General features: G+C 45.3%; 1 protein-coding gene across 3 annotated transcripts in view; it reads left to right on the top strand.

Moving 5' to 3' along the window:
* The window catches only part of AXIN1 (axin 1), a 76,988-nt gene that overhangs the window by 31,611 nt on the left and 27,144 nt on the right, over positions 1-18,233 (top strand). For all 3 annotated transcript variants that reach the window (XM_068698878.1, XM_068698877.1, XM_068698876.1), the window contains exon 3: positions 9,437-9,577. In XM_068698878.1, coding sequence (XP_068554979.1) covers positions 9,437-9,577 — 141 coding nt within the window. The remainder of the gene's footprint in view (positions 1-9,436; positions 9,578-18,233) is intronic.

The raw sequence follows: 18,233 nt of genomic DNA, 5'->3' as shown, positions 1-18,233 counted from the left end.
GAATGCTTGGTTCCTTTCTTCAGGAGTTAAAACGCAAGTGAGTGACTGTGCTTGGAGGCAGACCTCTCTGCTTCGTGGGCATTGGTGTGGCAGGCCTTATTCAGTGAAAAAAAGTTGGGTTTTGTGCAGGGTTATTACTAGGAGATCGCAGTAGTCCTGTGCACCTCATCATCGGCAGGCCTCCATCAAAGCTCTTGGGGCTCAAACCTTTTGAGGGGTTAAGTCACAGGCCTCATAGATGTTCAGAGTATGACATCAACCTGCTTCTTTTAACACCCAAATTTGCACTTTCATTAAAATACCAAGCTTGTGGGTAACATTGGTAATGATTATTGAGTTTCATTTGATAGTTCCGGTGAAGATTTAAATGGAGCCAGTAAGTCTGTGGCTGTCCAGCTCAGCCTGTGTTAAGTGGCCCAGCAATACAAACAAGCAGTTTAATGTCAAAGTTTAACTAGTCTCTATCAAATGGAGCCGCCTTGATTTGCATATCTTGCCCTTTCATTTCAGCCATCAGCAGCGCTGCTGTTTTGATTTCAGTATCAGGAAATGTATCCCTGAAAGCAATATGGAGCACAGATTGCATTTCTGGATTTTATGCCCTCCTGAAAAGCTTCAGCAACATAAGGAAGAGCTGAGCTGCGACTGACTTGCCCTTTGAACCCAAAGGCTCTGTAATTCCCGCGTGGTCCCCAGACCTGCAGGCACATACCTGCCCCGTCCCACACTGAAAGCTCGAGAGGCTCTGTGGGTGCCTAGGAGGGAAGGAGACACTGCAGTCACCGGCCAAAGCTGGATGTTCTGTTCCCGTCCAAAAACTTACTCATCCTACAGGCCCTGGTTTTCAGTTAATGAGCTTGCAGAGAAATCTGCTCGTAATTTATCTTGTAAGCCCTTTCTTGTTGAGCAGAAATTTTGGCAAGGAGTAGCCGAGGCGCTGGAGAAGCCCCGGTTATGCCTGGTTATACCAGGCCTCCTCAGATCTTCCTTTGGAACGAGCCGGGAGGAGGAAATACTTTCCATTTCAGAGAAGCGTGGACAAACAATGTTGCTTCAGACAGGGAAGAAAAGCGGCAGACAGAATTATAGCGCTGAATCCCGCTCGCCAAAAGCATGCTCTCTTCTTTATTCGGTCGTTCCTGGAACACACTGTTCTTATTGTATTCCTCCTGCCTGGGCCCTGACTCCGACTTGAGGCGCTGCCTCACCCAGCCCAGTGCGTGCTGCGCGCTGCTGCCGCCTGGCAGGGCCGACCCCGGCTGCCGTGCTGGTGGCTTTGGTGGTGCCATCAGGGCCAGCACGTCCCACAGATGTACCCATAGATGTACCCTCTGCCTCGCGTGACACCGGGCCGACGCGTTTGCCGAAAACCTGGATCCCGTTAGGAAGGTTCCCGCTGCCTGGAAAACAAAGTACTCGCTCGCCTGGTTTAGTCATTAAGTAAATTTGTGGTTTGGTTGAGATGAAAAATAATGAAGAAAAGCTGTTGAAATCCCGGGATTAATTTGATAGTTTGCAGGCAGTGGTGTTTTAAAAGTGGAGTTGCTGCCTTCTTTAGGTTACGAGCAGAGCCAGGTACAAACCTGTGTTTCTTCGTTTCCCCGCGCCTCAGAGGCAGGCATTTGGAAGTAATTTGCCTCACGAAGGCCCTTGCTGAGCTCGCAGAGCAGGCGAGGGGGATGCTCTGGGGTGGAGCTGCACTGTGTGGGTGTCTGGAAATCCGGGAGACGCTTTCGGCTGCGTGTTTCATCTGCCAAGGAAGCATCCTCAGCTGCAGCCAGGCTGGGAAGAAGGGACGGGTGCTTGCTTGCTTGGCGTGGTGCGGAGGGCTTTGGATGGTTGGCAGTTCTGCTTTGCTAACGGGTTCACCTATCCACCTGGGGCTGAATTTTTCCCCAGTTCTCAGTTTAAGCAGGTGGAAAGGAGGCTGCCTTATCGTCCTGCGTGCACGTGTCCAAGTCAGCAAGTCCTGTGGCCTCTGGGAAGCACATTTGCATGGTCAGAGCATGCCCTCACCCCCACTCATTTTGCATTTTGTTGTTTTTGTTGTTTTTGTTGTTTTTTGTTTTTTGTTTTTTTCCTTTGGGCTGGTGCCCACCCAGGCTCTTGGGCAGCTGGAGCACATTGGGAGTGCGGATTCCTGCCCAGCTTCCATCCCCTGATGGGATCCCAAGCTCGTGTGCACACTGCAAGGCCCTGGGATTTGAAACCCTTTGTATTTATTTTAATGCAAAATGAGACCTCACAGTGCACTGGTGCTTCTGTCACGATGTTTCCCCTCACGCCTGTCATCCTGGGCAGGCCCTCTGTGTTCTGGGGGTGTCAGGAGGGTTTGTTCCTCAGCTTCAAGTTCTGCTCACTGCCTTCAGGATCCAGTTTAATATCAGTCACAAACTTAGTTATGAAGACAACTTTTTTTCTGGCAACATGTGTTGATGTTCACCACATCCTTGCATGAGCTGGATTCTTTCCAATAAAATATTAAAAATACGAATTCTCCTATGGGATATTGTCCAACACGCAATGGATAGAGGCGAGTGCGGCTTATGAGTGGGAGCAATATGCCCTGGCTGTCCAGAATGCACACGGGAAACCTGTTGTGCCCTGGTTTTAGTAGCTTCTCAGGTCACTATAGAGCCTTTGGAATGACTGATGGACTCAGGCTGCTCCAAATAAGTAAGGCCCTTGTCAAATCACAATTAATGCAGGCAAAAATCCTGTGCACCTTATAGAGAATTTCCCTATTTAATGTCAACCTTTCATAATGGAAAAGAATTGATACTAATAATCTCATAATTTTCTTTAAAAAGCTACGTTATGATGTAAATTCAGGCAATGAATTTAAATGTTGCAATGAGTCTGAGCAGATACCTGTTATTGCTAGATATGGCACAAAATGTTCTGCTACTTTTCCTTTATTCCAGGAATACGATCCAAGCAGCCTGTTAATTGATGTGAGACATGGTGTTGTCCATATTTTTTCTTTTGTTTTAATTAATTTCTTGTGCGTTGTGCTATAAAGTAAATGAGCTTTTTGGTCTAATTCTAAGGAAGATTTGTGTTGTTTTTAGGAAGGATTTGACTTTATTGTGTGGCAAAAACAGTTTTACCGTGGATAACTAATGGATGGAATACATAATTACATAGGGGTAACAGAATGTACATAAGCTTGCCTCTGTCAGGAAGGAGCTGGGAGGGCTGACACTATAGAAACATGGTCAGATGAAATGTCAAGGGGCTTGTTCTTCAGTTTCCGTGGAGCACTGTAGTTGCACCACGTTGTCTGAAATCCTTTCTTAAGGTTAGGTTGGTGATAGGGCAGCACAACCAAAATATTTAGCCCATTTAGTCTTTATTTGCCTACTAAGCAAACCAATTCTTTCCTTTATTTCAGCCTCCTTCCTAGATTCTCACAAAATCTAATCGTTTTTCTCACCCACCCTGCTGTATCCTGTGATCTAAGTTACTGATTTCAATGAATGCATCTTCTGTACCTTAGTCTTGAGAAGCATTATGTCCTTGGTAGATGCAAAGGAGTTAGAAACTGGAAACTTAGATTGTTAGATCTTGGGTTTAGGTTTTGTGGTAGTGCTTCAATGCTTAGCAATAATTACTGAAGCTACCCATAAAATAATCTCAGTGTGCTCCTAAAATGGAACCGAATGCCTTAGAAATAAAGAGGCGAAGAGCCCTTATCTGTACTTTTAGTTAAGTTTTTATTTATTTCCCTTTTTCCTCCGGCGTGGGAGGATGAGTAACCATGGAAGAAGATACAGATTTGCAAAGGCAAGGAGCGCTAAAGAGTGTCTTTTTTTTTCATCAGCTTTTAAAAGCCAGACTGTAATCATAAATTCCCTGATAGGTGGAGCATGCAGAAGTCGTCTTTAAGCCTACAAGTGACAGGCTGCTGTTGCTTTTCAAACTTCAGATTTCTTTTTTTTTTTTTTTTTTTTTTGTATAAGGCAGAACTTTGATCTGGTTTCTTTGTAATGCTCTACAGAGTGCTCGGGCTGCTGCGCTCGCAGGCTGCAGAGCTAGAAGTGAACTTTCTTGGTGAGAGCCATCTGGATACCTCAAAGAACAGATTAACATGTCCAGAATTGATGCCATCTTTGAAGAAGCTGCCCTTGCTTAGAACACATGTGATTAGCTTGACATTGGCAATGATGAAGTTCAGATGCACAGCAGTATGTGACTGCCTATGGTAATTGGGAAGAGTTTTGAGTGGAGGAACCCTGAGGATTTGCAATCAAATTATCAGCTAAATCCCCAGTTTTAACCTCCAGACTAGGCTTTGTGTCTTTAGTGCAGGTTAAATCCAGTCAAGAGTAAAGTTTTTAGTGTTGCATCTTCATAGACATTTCATTCCTAGGTCCAAAACACACCAGTGATGGACTGCTGGAGAATACTGGATGCTTTGGGGCATTTCTAACAGTTGTGTACCCAGTACAGCGCAAGCCTTGGTTGTGGTAGATGGTACCATGGATTGGAAACCACAGCTTTTCTCTTGAGTTGGTAGAGTAATGTAATTAAGTCAGACTTCTCTGTAGATACCATTCAAATCTTTTGTTTTAAAGGTGACCCTGCCACTCGGTCATTGTTGTCAGCACCTGCTATTTAAATATGCTTCAGCTCATACATCATAAGCTAACGAGTGCACCTTTTAATTTGATTGACTGGCTGTGATAACAGAATGTGGTATTGCATGAAGGATGTGACAGTCGCCCACTTGCTGGTAGGTGTAAATAAAGGAGGTAGGAGAGCTCTGTTTGAGTGTTTCTCGCCAGTCACAGACTCAACACGTGGTCAATATGAAAGTTTTGTGTTTTTTTTTTCTTGGAGGGAAGTATGTCGCTTTTTTAATGGACATGGGAAATGTTGACAGAAGGAGAGATCCTGAGTTTCTGCAGGGCATGGCTTTTGGGATGTCCTTCCCTGGGACATGGCCCCGTCCCCGCCTCTCCTGCAGCTCAGAGCTTCCCAAGGCAACTCATGAAGTTTGGATGATCATCAGCTGCCTTATTGCTCAAGCCATGTAGAAAATGGGATTTCTCCCATGCTTAAAAAAGAGCTCACCCAGCCTTTGAGGACCAAAGGCTCAGAATATGGCATGGGGTTAAGAATATCGTTGTTGGGAACTATGTCGTGGGTATTTGGCTTTGCAAACAGGATGCTTGAATCTTTCTCCCGCTGGGGATACTGAAGGTAATGCAGTTCTTACCCAGAGCATGCTGGACCTACATGTTTCAAACAGAGCGAAGAGTAGCGTGTTTGGCAAAAAAATGGGCACTTGGCATCTTTGATTTAAATTGAAATAGCTGTGAGCTTGGAATTGTGTAAAGGAGACTGGGAGACCAAAGCTGGAAGGGAAACAATGCCCACAGAGACTCACGATGCGTGGAGAACTTCTGGTAATCTGCCTCTTCTCGCTGACATCGAAGCTCCAAGATCTGATGGTGCTCATGTTCAAAATTCTGTGTGCTGGTCTTGGTCTGAGTGCTTGGTCTGAGTGCTGAGTGCACCGTCAGGCTGGACAGGGCTTTGAGCAACCTGGTCTAGTGCAGGATGTCCCTGCCCATGGAGGGGGTGGGCTGGATGATCTTTGAAGGTCCCTTCTCAGCCAAGCCACTCTGTGATTCTATTAGGTAAAGGGATACAGCCAAGAGAATATGTAAAATAAACTCTGAACAGGTAGAAGGAAACCCTGAGGAGATGCTTACTGGTTTTGTGAAACTGTTTTGGCCCCTGTCGGCATTAAAGAAATTAACAAAGGTCAGTGGAGAGCTGTATGAAAAGAAGAGGCGGCTGGACGAGCTGGGTCACTGTGGGCTTTATTAGAGTTGTTCCATGTGTGGTTCCTCTGAGGGCTGAGCAACTGAGAGCTGCAGAAGAGAAGTGTTTTATTTCTGCAGTGTGTGAAACATTACATGTTAATTTCTAAAAAAAATAATTGAAGTTTTTGGTCCAAAGTGAGTTCCGGAAGTCTGCAGGAATCTTTTTGAAGTCTAACTAAATGCTCACCTTTCCTTTTATTGCCCTTATCAGCACATAGAGCTCGGTATGTGAAGTTTTTAGCTGACATTTCAAATCGCTCCGAGTGTGTCTGTATCCCTTTTAAAGCAGCCTCCCCTCCCAGATCAGAAGTGACCGGTTTTTTGTTAGCCTCCATGTTCCTTTAATGTTTTCCTGCTAATAGACGTTGAAAGCGATCTTCAGAGGCACAGCACAAAACATTCAAATGGTGATACGAGCCAGCTGAAGAGAGTTGTCAGGGAGAGAGAACATTAAGAGAAGGATTGAATACAGATGGATTCCTCAAAAGTAATGTAACCTGTTATGATTGCTTTGAAATCCTATACCCTTTCCCTGTACTTATGCTTACTGAAAGTTTACATTTGCATTGATGTATTAGAGGCAGAGCTAACATGGAAGTAATCCCTGTTGTATACACGCTTAAGTGTGTAATTTTAGCTAAATACAACAGTTGTGACCAAACTCTTTCCTGTGTTCTCCGTGGAGAGCCCACAGCCCCGTTGGGTGCTGCAGGACAGCCCCTACGTCCCGGCTGCTCCCAGGGGCGAGGGACCTCCAGGCACCCCTCTGGTCGCCGCTACCACGGGAATTCCTTCAACTATCTCAGATTCGGGCCCAATGAACTCTTAAAACACAAAGGACAGTTCGTGGTCCTGATGCCTTGGCTTCTACAAAGCTCCCACTGTCTGCAGGGCCCAGCGCTGGGCTGGCACGGGCAGGGCGCTGGCTGGCGGTGCCTGGAGCTCAGCAGGGACCCGGTGTGCCTCCCAGTGCCCCAGCACAGTACGAAGCACTGCTCCCAAAAAGGAAGGTATAGGTTATAGCAAAAAAACAAAAAAAAAAAAACAAAAAAAAAAACAAAAAAAAAAAAACCAACACGGTTTGTGTACCGCTGATATCCCAGCAGAAGGCATTGTTGTATCAGCAGGGCTGATCTGGGGAGGTGGGAGGTGTTTTCCTTCCCTTCAAAGTGATCAGTGGAAACAAAGGAGAAATTGATTGATCTGTGCGTTTTGTTTTGTATATCATAGAGCTTTCTTAACACAGTGCTGGAATAATCCATGCCACTTCCAGAGAGGCCTGGCAAAATGTCCACCAGAAGTTGGTGTTATATTTTAATTGGGTTGTCCAAAAAGCTTCCTTCTCTTTGCCCGCAGGGAAGGCCTGACCTATCCATCATTCGCAGCTCAATTTAAGAGGTTTTATCCGCCTCCATCACGCAACTGTCATATCGGATTTGACATGAGGGTTGCACAGCACCGAGTTCATTTAATTTTCAGAACTGCCCATTATGTAAGGGGAGAGCTGGTGAATGGGTGGTGGTAAGGTTTTCACTTGTTATACTTTACTTTTTGGGGTGAACTTGTTCAAATTATTTCCTGTCTTTAATGTTTCCCTTGGAAATCTGTTTGGAAGTCTGATGGAAGTTAGAAATAAGGCTGCTTCAGTGCACATTTAAAGGAACAGGAAGTTTGTGTGTTCAGACACATCCACGATGCCTGGCCATCCCAAGTTCAGGTTAGCGTTCAGACCCAACCAACGCTATCCTGCACCAGCCTGGCAAAACCTCACAAGACTCCCTGTGCCTCAAACAGCAGTGGAAAACCTCAGGTGACTCCATTTTAGATGTTCTTTACACTACTCTGCAGCTACACTAAGCTCCGTCATCCACAGAGAAATAGCTCGGAGATTTTGTTGTTCTGTGGCAAGCAAAGTACTAGTTTTCTCTCTGTGAGAATAGGAGGGTAATAGCCTCTAACTGACCACATAATGGGCCTAAAACAATACGTTTTTTCATAGTGACCTGTGAACGTGGTGGTGTCCATGACCCCTTGCATTACAAGGAAAATGGTTTGGTTCTGTTCCTAGGAGCAGAAGGGCAGGGTGAGCAGGAACTGTGTGAGCAGTGTGCTAGCCAAAGGCTGTAGCCCTGTCTAAGTCACTTCTGAAATACTTTGGTAGTACTTCCATCCTTGTATCCCAAATTCCAGAGCATTAATGAGTCATTCTGAAAACCTCTACTCTGAATGAGTTGTCTGCTGTTCCCAGCTCGTGTCGTGTTGTGGCCGGTGTGATAAGACCAGTAGGTGATAGCAAGTAGATGGTTGTGCTGTGTTCATACTCTGTAAAAAATACACCAAAACTGCCTACTTTTTCCGTTGCTGGTATCTTCCTCACCTTCACTCCGTACATGTTTTTCTGATGGTGTTTTTTTGTTGTTGTTGTTTGTTTTATCCTATCTAAAAGTAAACTCATCAGGGCAGGGACTGCTTCTTGTTGCCTGTAGGACTTTGACCACTGCATAAAGGCTTTTCATGGCAAAACTAGGAAACGAAAGTTGTGTGATATGCCCTCCTTGGCAGGGTTTGCTCAAGGTCCACTCTGAGCCACCTCAACTAGGCGCTTGTTGCTGAGTCACTAAACAAAAGATCACGCAGATGAACTTGGTAATCTGAAATAAAACATCGCTGTGATGTTCAGAGCTGGCATCAGAGCTGGGAAAACCCAGGAATTTATAAACTGATATCTGTCCCCTCTTCATGCAGGGGGGTAGGCAGGGAGAGAGGGGGATTAAATGATGCTTGTTGCTGTGCTGGTGTGAACATCTCAGCTTGTTCCTCTTCCTGGTGGATTTCAAAACGCCTTGCAGTGACAAGATGCCCGTGTGGCAGGACTGAGCTGAGGTGTGCTGGAGTTGGATGTGTATGAGAGATTGCATCTTGAATAACTGTCTGGAGGACAAGGCGTGTGGGATTGTGTACGAAGTAGCCTCTGTATGTTCGTGGACAGGTTGGCCACTGGCAAGGCAGGTGCAATGAGATGGTCCCTGCTGGGGGAATTTGCAAGTGCTTGATGTACCCGAGTGTGACATTTGAAGTCAGCGTCAGGTTCGGCATTGTAAGCAACTTCCATTTCTTATTTACCTCCCTACCTTGGCAAACATGTTAGAGGGAAGTGAGGTGGGATGTAAAAGCAAGCATAGGATCGGTGGGCTGTGCTCACTGTTGGAAGAGTAGAAAGGAGCCTGCCTTTACTAAGAAAGATGCTGTCTAATAATCTAGGTACTGCTTTTACATGTCCTGCAGTGCTCACAAAGTGTCGCTGCTAGCAGTTAACCAGAGGACACAGTAAATCCTAATGTGAACTGGACTTCTGCCATAATAGTCTTGTTCTCTGTCTCTCTTCAACTCTGACAATATCATCTTTATGAATTCCCTTTTGCTTCCAGTCAAATCATTCATGGTTTTATCAATACAACTTAATATGAACACAGCTTATTCTGTAGTGTGTCACCAATGCTGGGGCTCAAAGGCAGAGTCCTTCTGCGCAGTGATGCAGAGAACCCAGTAGAGTAGGGTCAAGATTGTGTCCTTTTAATTTGACATTTTCATTTTTCTTCCAGGCATGGGTCATGGAGAGAGCCTGTTAACCCTTACTATGTCAACACGGGATATGCTCTGGCCCCAGCCACCAGTGCCAACGATAGCGAGCAGCAGAGCATGTCCAGTGATGCAGACACAATGTCGCTGACAGACAGCAGCGTGTAAGTAACCTCAATCTGTTGTGGCAATAAATGGGAGAATGGTGGCCGTTTCTTTAGTGGGAGTGCTGATTTTGTGTTAAACTGAGGGTGACATTGCAACAGGTGGTATTGGGCAGAATATCAGACTTCAACAAGGTCATGATCATTCTGGTTTTCTTGTCAAGCTGAGTTGTTTTGTCACTGTGCAGGCAACGCAGCCTCGCTGTTCTTGGGAATATTTGTGACATCAAATGATTTGAGTGAACTAAAATAAAAGATGTAGGAGTTCCGGCAGTGTTGCTTGCCAAGTGCAAATAGACATGAGCTCTCTTTGGATTCCTCTTCATCTTTGGGTTCCTCCTCGTCAGGATGAATCAGATGACAACCCCATCAAGACTTGTACCACTGCTCTTTTTCATGTCTTTTATCTCTTCAAAGTTCCCACTTGTTCCTGCAAACCACAGTATTTGGGTGGCTGATTACTGGAAAAAAAGGCAGCATGACGAGTTCTAGTAATTGTTTTGCTGGAATACAGCTCAGGAAGCTCCTCAGACTTCTTATCCAAAGCTAAGGCAGAACTCGACTGTAGTTGTATCTCTGCATTCAATTATCCTCTTTTTGTATAGTGAATCACAAGGAAAAGCTGGATTAGGACAGTACCTACAACTGGGGCGACTTGGGCTTACATCCACGTTCCTCACTGCAGAATTCCAGTGCTGCCTTAGTTGCTTTGGGCCTTGGGCCTGTCTGGAAACAGCTTTTCCTTCAAAGCACATTGTAATAGCAACTGCAAGGAAATACCAGATTCTTCCTTTGAGTATATGTAGTAGAAAGAGTAAGTAGATTGAGAAGCTTTTGAAGACAAAATACAATTTTACTAAATCTCTGTAGCTGGGCTATAGGATGACATTGAAGGTGTGCTCAAGAACCCCAGCACCTGGGAAACCATTCCACCAGAGCTGGCAGAGGGTCCTGCAGAGCTGCCTCCCTTCTGCAAGCACATGCCAGCATGGCTGTGCTGGATGAGCTGGGTGTGCTGCGTGTGCTGAGGCGGCAGAATGGGTCTTGAAGACCAGGTCGGTTCTTTTACATCATCGTTCCAGCCAGGCTGTACTTTGCTACCTGTTGGTTTGTTACCACAGGTTTGGAAGCTCTCTGCCTGTTCATACCACAGCAAGACAGTAAAGACTGGTACATTTGTTCTCGGCTAGTTCATCTAATCAGATGTTCTTGTGTGAGTACTTCACAACTGAAATGATCCCTGTGTGGCTTTAGTGGTTCAGAACTGCTTAAAAACTGAAACTGAAGAGTCTCCACATCATGGTTAGGCCCTATGGGAGCCTCCTCCCTCTGCTGCAGGTTTAGCAGATACCTGCTGCCATGTCTTAATGTAAGCCAAGCCAATGCATCAGTCCTTTTAGCACTGAAGAAACTAAGAGAAACTTCAAAAAAGTAACCAAATGAGAATTCTAGGAATGCTTTCCCCAGTGGAGACAACTTACTGGGCAGAGTCTGCCTGCTGTGTCAGCTCTGTGTGGAAATGCATGCACTCTTAGGAATTTTCTCGTGTGATCATTTAAATAGATCATCCAACTTTTGGGGTTTCTACATGTTCAAAACCATGTGCAACAGTAGGAGCTCAGAATGTGCAAACAAGTTGATCTTTCAGCTCACCCTGGCTGTGCTACAGTGACAACATCTGACTTGCCCGTTCATTTGATTCATTCATTCTTGACAGACATGCTGGTGAGGACAAGCTGAACTACACTAACTTATGCAGCCCTAAGGGCCTGTTCTCTCTATAGCATCCAACTTTATAGCTAATTATTAGATTGCTCAGTGATTAAAATAAAAATAAAGAAGAAACCTACAGCTTTCACACTGCAACTGTCCACCGTGCCTTGAAGTACTTTGGATTCAAACTGCTGTCACAGGACAATAGCGCGTACTTGGCACAGCACTGAGCTTCAAAAAGATCCGTGGTGGTGTCTCAGAGGTGTATCTGTGTCTACCTGCACTGACGTTGTGGGGTCATTGGTAGGGTGTTGCCAGCACAACTCTGCGTGGTTTGGACTTTAAGGTTGGCCCTGCTCTGTGTGCAGGGCTGACCAAAGACCTCCAGAGGTCCTTCCCAACCAAAATTACTCTTTGCTCAGGATTGGGGCCATTTCTTATTTGCAGAACTAGGCTTTCTAGGGAGCAACTGTTCTCATCTCACTGCCAGACACATAACACAAAACTTCATAAAGGTACCTAGGAATCCAGGCCATCTGTATTCCATTATCCACCTGCAAAAGTCTAGTGATGTAGAGAGTGAGGACAATGCACTTGCCATATGCTTCAGGAATAAAGCAGCATCTGCCATTCCCCTTTGTGAAGAAATTGCCAAAATTTTGACATCTGTAACACAAACACATGAAAATCCTGATAGTTCTGGCTCTGGGGAGCCAACAACTCTAAGTTAGCCTAAGAGATTCATCACAAAAGTGGAGTTCAAAGTGTGAGGCCATTCATCTGTGCACTGCTAATGACAGTACTTTACAGCCAGACTTTTGATTCCCTAAAAAGGGATCAGTTTTACACCAGGCCTTTCTGCTGATACTCGGGATGACGCAGAGATTTTGGCGGACAACTTTTCTAGAGTCACTATTTGGCATTCCATCCCTTCAATACGTTTCCCTTAATAAACATCACAAAAAGCGGGGTGGATACTAGCCTGTCCTGACGGGACAACTGTCGATGAAAGAATTGCCTCTGTAAATTCAGAATATTCTTACGCTGAAGTGGAAGCTACCACCACATAATAACCACTGCTTCTAGGTTAGGGCTGGTGACCACTGTACTTTTATGCAACTTGTACTGATAAGCTCCTTCCAAATCTTTTCCTGCTTTTTCTAGTTACTGCCCTCATGACAGAGCAGCACATCTCACCTGTGAGATACCTTCCTTAAAGATGATCTGCAAAGGAATTAAAAATGAGCTGAGACATTGTTGTTGCTGCTTCTCTGTGATGAAAAAAAGGATTTGGGAGAAAGTATTCAATGTTTGGTCTGTTTTTAGTAGTTCAAATGTGAACTGTCTTTCTGTAGAGCAGGAACCCTTTGATTCTTTAAGCAAAAGATGACAGTTTTACGGAATTAGGAGACCATTTATTAACAGCAGTGCTGTAAACACAAAGCCCTCCAGGAGGCTCGTTTAGTCTCAGTGTGAATGTCGGGAGCTGTCACACCTTGTTCAAGAAACTTTCCAGCCTGTGTCATAAATGTCATCAATGGGTACGCACCAAAACACAACGGTTCATCCAGTTCATCCTTCAGTTCATCCAGTGAGACGGTGAATCCACGAGGTGGCTGCAGACTCTCAGGAGAGCAGGCCACCTGCCTGCCCAGGCAGTGCCAGCGTGCATGCTGCTGGATAACCAGGCAAGGGACCTCAGGGACCCCTTCCCCTCGCAGTGCTCGTGCAGAAGATCTGCCACCAGGCCTTCGCTTGCGCTCTGTGCCAAGAGCATGAAGGTCATGACTCGTGCTTGTGCGCTTGAGATCCCTCAGACAGCAGCATGAGGGATCCGGCAGATGTGAGGTGGAACTCACAGCACTGGAACTGAAAGCCCTGGTGGATGAGGAGACCTCTGTATCTGCTGCGGTGGCTCTAAGCAAGCCAGAAGCAGGCTTGCTGCTGGCTCTGTGGAGGCATGGAGATGTTTAGGAGTGGTTCTCGAGTCCACTCACTGGTACTAGCTCCTCACACCATACCCGTGTTGCAAAATGGAGGATGCAGGTCAAAGTACCACAGGAGGTACTACAGAAAACTGTAGAGGACTGCTAATTTAAGGAGTCAGTGCAATACAAATCCAGCTGCCTTGTCACATACTTCTGTAATTCTTCAGACTCATCAGGTGATACGGAGGAGTATTCTGAAGCCAGCAGGGGTCATATAACTCTGTTATCAGAAGAAACAGATGTAAGAACTCTTCAAAATTAATAAGCTTTTAGCGATTCCTTTTCCACTGGTCCATTGGCCTCATGGGGTTGCACTAATAGTTATACCTGCTTGAAGTTGTGATCATTTACACCCAAGTTCCTCAACCCCCTAATTTCTATTTCAGTAGCCATATTGTCTTTCTTTCTCAGACAGAATTATTTTTGTTTCACCGTCCTGTGCCTTCTTTATTCTTGGCTCCTTTTTCCTTTAGGCATTTTATCCTTTCTGTGCCCACCGTAGGCTGCTTCTAGGACTTTAATTATTGCTGATATATGTACTGCCTTCTGCTAATACCTAGCCCAATCTCAGCAGTTCCTTTTAAGTAAGTCTCAAAATCATGGGAGTGTACCTGTGATCTTTCTTTTTGTGCATCTCAAACTGACTGCATGCAGATTCATCCCCCAATTAGGATTCTGGACATACAGCCTTGACCTTTGGCTTACAAAAACTGTGTCTGCATTAAATACTTGCTCTTCTTTACCAAATTTTGTTACAGTTTTACATGATATTGCTGAACCTATCTGCCTCCTGACTTTCAAAGGAATTTTTGCAGAATTGCTTAAGGCAGCAGAAATGAAGAACAACCAGACGACGTCAGAGCAGGGACTCCTGCTGCTTGACAAGACTTGCATGTCTTGGTGCTTGTGCTTTGAATTTAGGCCTCCTCTAAGGAAAATGGCAACAAAAGCCTCATTTGGTGATGAGCAAGGTTTTTGTCTACGTATGCTGTTTACATACACAAGTCAAGCTCCATAATGAAGAAATCCAGCTTCTGCTCAGAGACAGTGCATGAAAGGTTTGGGATCCCAAGGTGGAAACCTCTGTGACCCTATGTCAGAGGAGCCTGTGTCTGGGCTATGAGGATGCAGACACAGGCTGATTGAGGAGAGCCCCAGCCCTCTAACAGTAAACTGAAGAAAGCGTGCCGGTGCACAAAGAGCACGGCTTGATGTCAGGCATGGCCTGCCACTGGTAGCCAGCTCAGGCTGGGGGAGAAGGCAAATCAGCGCCACACACTGTGCAGTTGCTTGTTCTTTGATGTACTGCATTTGTCGCCAGCTCCCTTCCAAGCTTTGATATTCTACCGATCGTGGCAAAAGAGGTTTTGGAAGTGTAATTTCCCCACAGGCTTCGTGCACAGCCCAGCTACGGAAAACCACTAGCAGAAGCCTGTATGATATTCTTGCCATCTGGCCCTCTGAGCTAGGTCAAACAGACAGAGACAGGATTTTCAAAAGTGCCCAGCACACGTATGTGCTTTTAAAAGTCATTTCCGTGGTACCCAATACAAGCACGCTTGCCTTAAAGATGAATTTTCAACAGGATGTCATTGCTAGCACAAGTAAATATTGTAATGCGTTCAGTTTATGTAATGAATATATTATCAGCCTCTGTTGTTGGAGGAGTTTTTATTTTAAGTAGCTTAAAAAACATTGCTCTTAAATACCTAGGCTCTGCTGATTGTTTTTCAGTCTTCCTGTGCCATACAAATTCCTCTGCCTGTGTAGGCAAACCAGCTTTGGTCCTCTGCTGAAAACTGTTTTTATAACGGGAGCAGCAGCTGTGTTGTTTTAGCTGTTTCGTGTGGAGGTGCAGCCTGGAGAGGACCTGGTGCCATGCTCCTTGCAAGCACTAGCCCAGCTGCTGTGCATGGCCACCAGGGCAGCAGAGTCACTTGCCTGCTGGGGGCTGCCAGCCGGGCCTCAGGCACATGGCAGCACTCACCGGTGCCACTACACGGTCTGTGATTCCTCTCTCGGATAACCCCTGGTGTCAGCAGCGCCTTTCCTAAGGGGAGGAGGCAGCCGCTGGGCAGGAGGGCTTGTCACAGCAGAGATACTCAAGGGAAATGAAGGCAGATCTAGGTACGAAGGCACCAGGCAGAGGCTGAAACGCATTAAATCGCCTCATGATGTTCCAGTTCCAGTGCAGAAATGCCTTAGGTCAGCATGGTTCTGCTCTTTATTTCTGCAAGAGCTTACAACAGTGAATGAGAGGTCTTGTCTCTTAGCCTGGCATTGTGCTACAGCTAAATGAATAATAACCATGCTCCTCTCACTGGGTCTCATCACCTCATACTCTTTCTGCTGGGTCTCATCGCATGTCCTGACTGCCCTTGGCTGGATATGGGCTTTGCCTTCCCAGGCACTGGTGGCATGGTTCAGCCAGGGTCCTCAGCATGGTGCCACAGGGTCCCTTCTGCCCCAAATCAAGTCAGAGCACCCAGAGCACAGGTGGCTGTGTCCCAGAGTGAAATGGTGTAGAATAGTGGTTGCTGCTCCCCAAAATCTTGCAGAGGAAATATTCCTCAGATGACTGGCCTTTGGCCAAAATGCCTGGCCATTTCCCTTCATGTTTCCTGATGTGAGAAAGGTCTCTCGGTGACAGTGGAGCTTTGCTAAGAGTAATCGGTAGAAAATATTGGCTTCTCTGCCGATTTGTTTCCTGTCTTTCCCATGGTCAGTGATCCTGAATGACTTTGAGTTCTGCTCTATTTAAACAAGTTAAACAGCTTTTTAATTTAAAAGATCCCAGATGATGATTTTCCAACTTGTTAGGCTTAATGGTTAGATTTGGAGGCTTTCTCCGGAGGAGCAAAGAAGGCGCCTGGTGGTAGCATCTGACTGCCAGGCAGCAGCAGACCCTCTGTGCCCATCGGGGGCTCCTGCAGGTGGGTTTGGGGGGCAGAGGAGGGGAAGCCACCAGAACAGCAAACCAACTGCACTCTCGCTAAATAAATGAGAGAAGTACCCATGTTTCCCACACCGCATTTTAGCACGAAACTTTCTGGTGCGAAAGAAAATCACATGATGAAACAGGTAAAAACAGTTTGGAAAGTTTTACTTTAAAAGGAGATGTACTCTAAAAAAAAGTTTATATATATATATATATATATATATATTATTTCTCTATCTATTGAAAATATCTCAAAGCAAGCTACCTGACAAAAGGAAAACAAAAGTATGGTATTGGTTTTCCTTGCTTTTCCCCCATCTATTGAATAAGGTTTTGTTGGGATAAAATTAAAGTGCTTATCTTTGAATTTGCTTCCTCTGGTTGAGTTGGCACAGTACATTGAACGAAGGAATGTTCCAAGTTCAGAGGTGGCATTGGGGAATCTAGTTAAAATGACATCAAAGGCAGCACAGCAGGGCTGAACATGTGTTTGAAGCCGGATAGATTAGAGGCCATTATCAGCCTTTCGCTACTGTGCTCTGAACAAAAGTCGCTCTTTCCGCTGGGACTGCTGCTGCGGAGAATAAAAAAAAAAAAAAAAAAAAAAAAAGAAAAAAAAAAAAGGAAAGGAAGAAAGAAAGAAAGAAAAATTGCACCTTCTAGTATAATGCTGCTTTTCCCGTGAACGTCCATGCGGCCACAACGCTGAAGTTGTGTTCCAGTGCCCGGGTTTTGTGTGGCAGTTAAGCTGATCTCTTGTTTATTGATTCTGCCCGGCGATGGCTAAAATCATTCCCCAGCAAAAGCAGAGCCAGTAAAAATCGTCAGTGCTTTTGTTCCCATCCATTCTGGAAAAAAAACTGTGTCTTGATACGATGAAACTGTTTAACCACCGTGACTCTACGTTATTTTTCAAATGGAGGTTCATCATTAAAGAAAATGAAGCTTTCTAATGAAAGCTATCGTGATCGCCTGTTGTTATAGCAACACTCTGCAAAATTGCTCTGCTCTTGTAAAGTGTCATTGACTGGGCGCAGCGGAGGTGATGCTCCGAGCCATGCTCTGCCTCCTCCTGCATTACCTGCAGCCGGTAGCCAGAGCTGTAATTAGCCAGACTAATTCTCTGTTTTGTCATTTGTCTTCCTACAAAAAACCACTTGTCATTAATCATGGTTTTTATTTTTTTTTTAATGCGTTTAATTTTGAATGCCAGGGTTACTGAATGAAATTGCAGTTGTATGGTGCAGTTTGGTCACAGGAGCAAATTCGTGGCAATTCTGTATGGAGCTTCGTTTCCAAAGAGCAGCTGGGGCAGCAGGTGCCACAGACACGGACGGGGCTCCTGTTTGGGAAAGAGAGCTGGTGGTGACAGTCCTTGCCTGGGCTCGTGCTTGTAACTCTGGAGGTTTTCAGGCAAAAAAATACAGTAAATTTTGTTTTCCTTGCCAAACATCACGTAGACTTTGAAAATCTGCTCATGTGAGCTCATTAAACTGTTTTGCTTATGTTCTCAAGAAGCAGCTGTGCTTAGCAGTTGAGGGGGGTAGGAGCTTACCTAAAAGCTGAATGTACTTACAGTTGGCTTGTGCAAACATCTTGTCCTGTAAGATGCACTTTGGCTGAATTGGTCGCCAAGATGTGTAGGGTAGCGACTGGAAGAAGGCAACATATGTGCATGGAACTTATTTCATATTTGTGACAAACTAAACGACTCCATTCATTTCCACGCACTTCCATGACATTGCCATTACTGAGTAAGCAGAATCTGTAAATTAAAAGAGGAAATTTCCAAATTGCCGAGCGCTAGGAGGGCATTTGTTTTTGCACTAGTTGATTTTTCTCAAAATATCCCAGTTTCACTAGGACATGAGCCCATTTCCTTATCTCATAACTGAGCTCCACTTCAACTGCATTCTTCTCATCCTGTGATGGTTTCAGTGGTGAAAACAAAACGTGGTTCCTTCCTTTTCCCGAAGCTATACCCAGTCAGTGATGCTCTGCTGCCGGCAGCAGATTA

Source organism: Anas acuta, chromosome 15 (assembly GCF_963932015.1).
Source record: "Anas acuta chromosome 15, bAnaAcu1.1, whole genome shotgun sequence".
Taxonomy (NCBI): Eukaryota; Metazoa; Chordata; class Aves; order Anseriformes; family Anatidae; genus Anas; species Anas acuta.
This window is presented reverse-complemented; position numbering and strand designations above follow the sequence as displayed.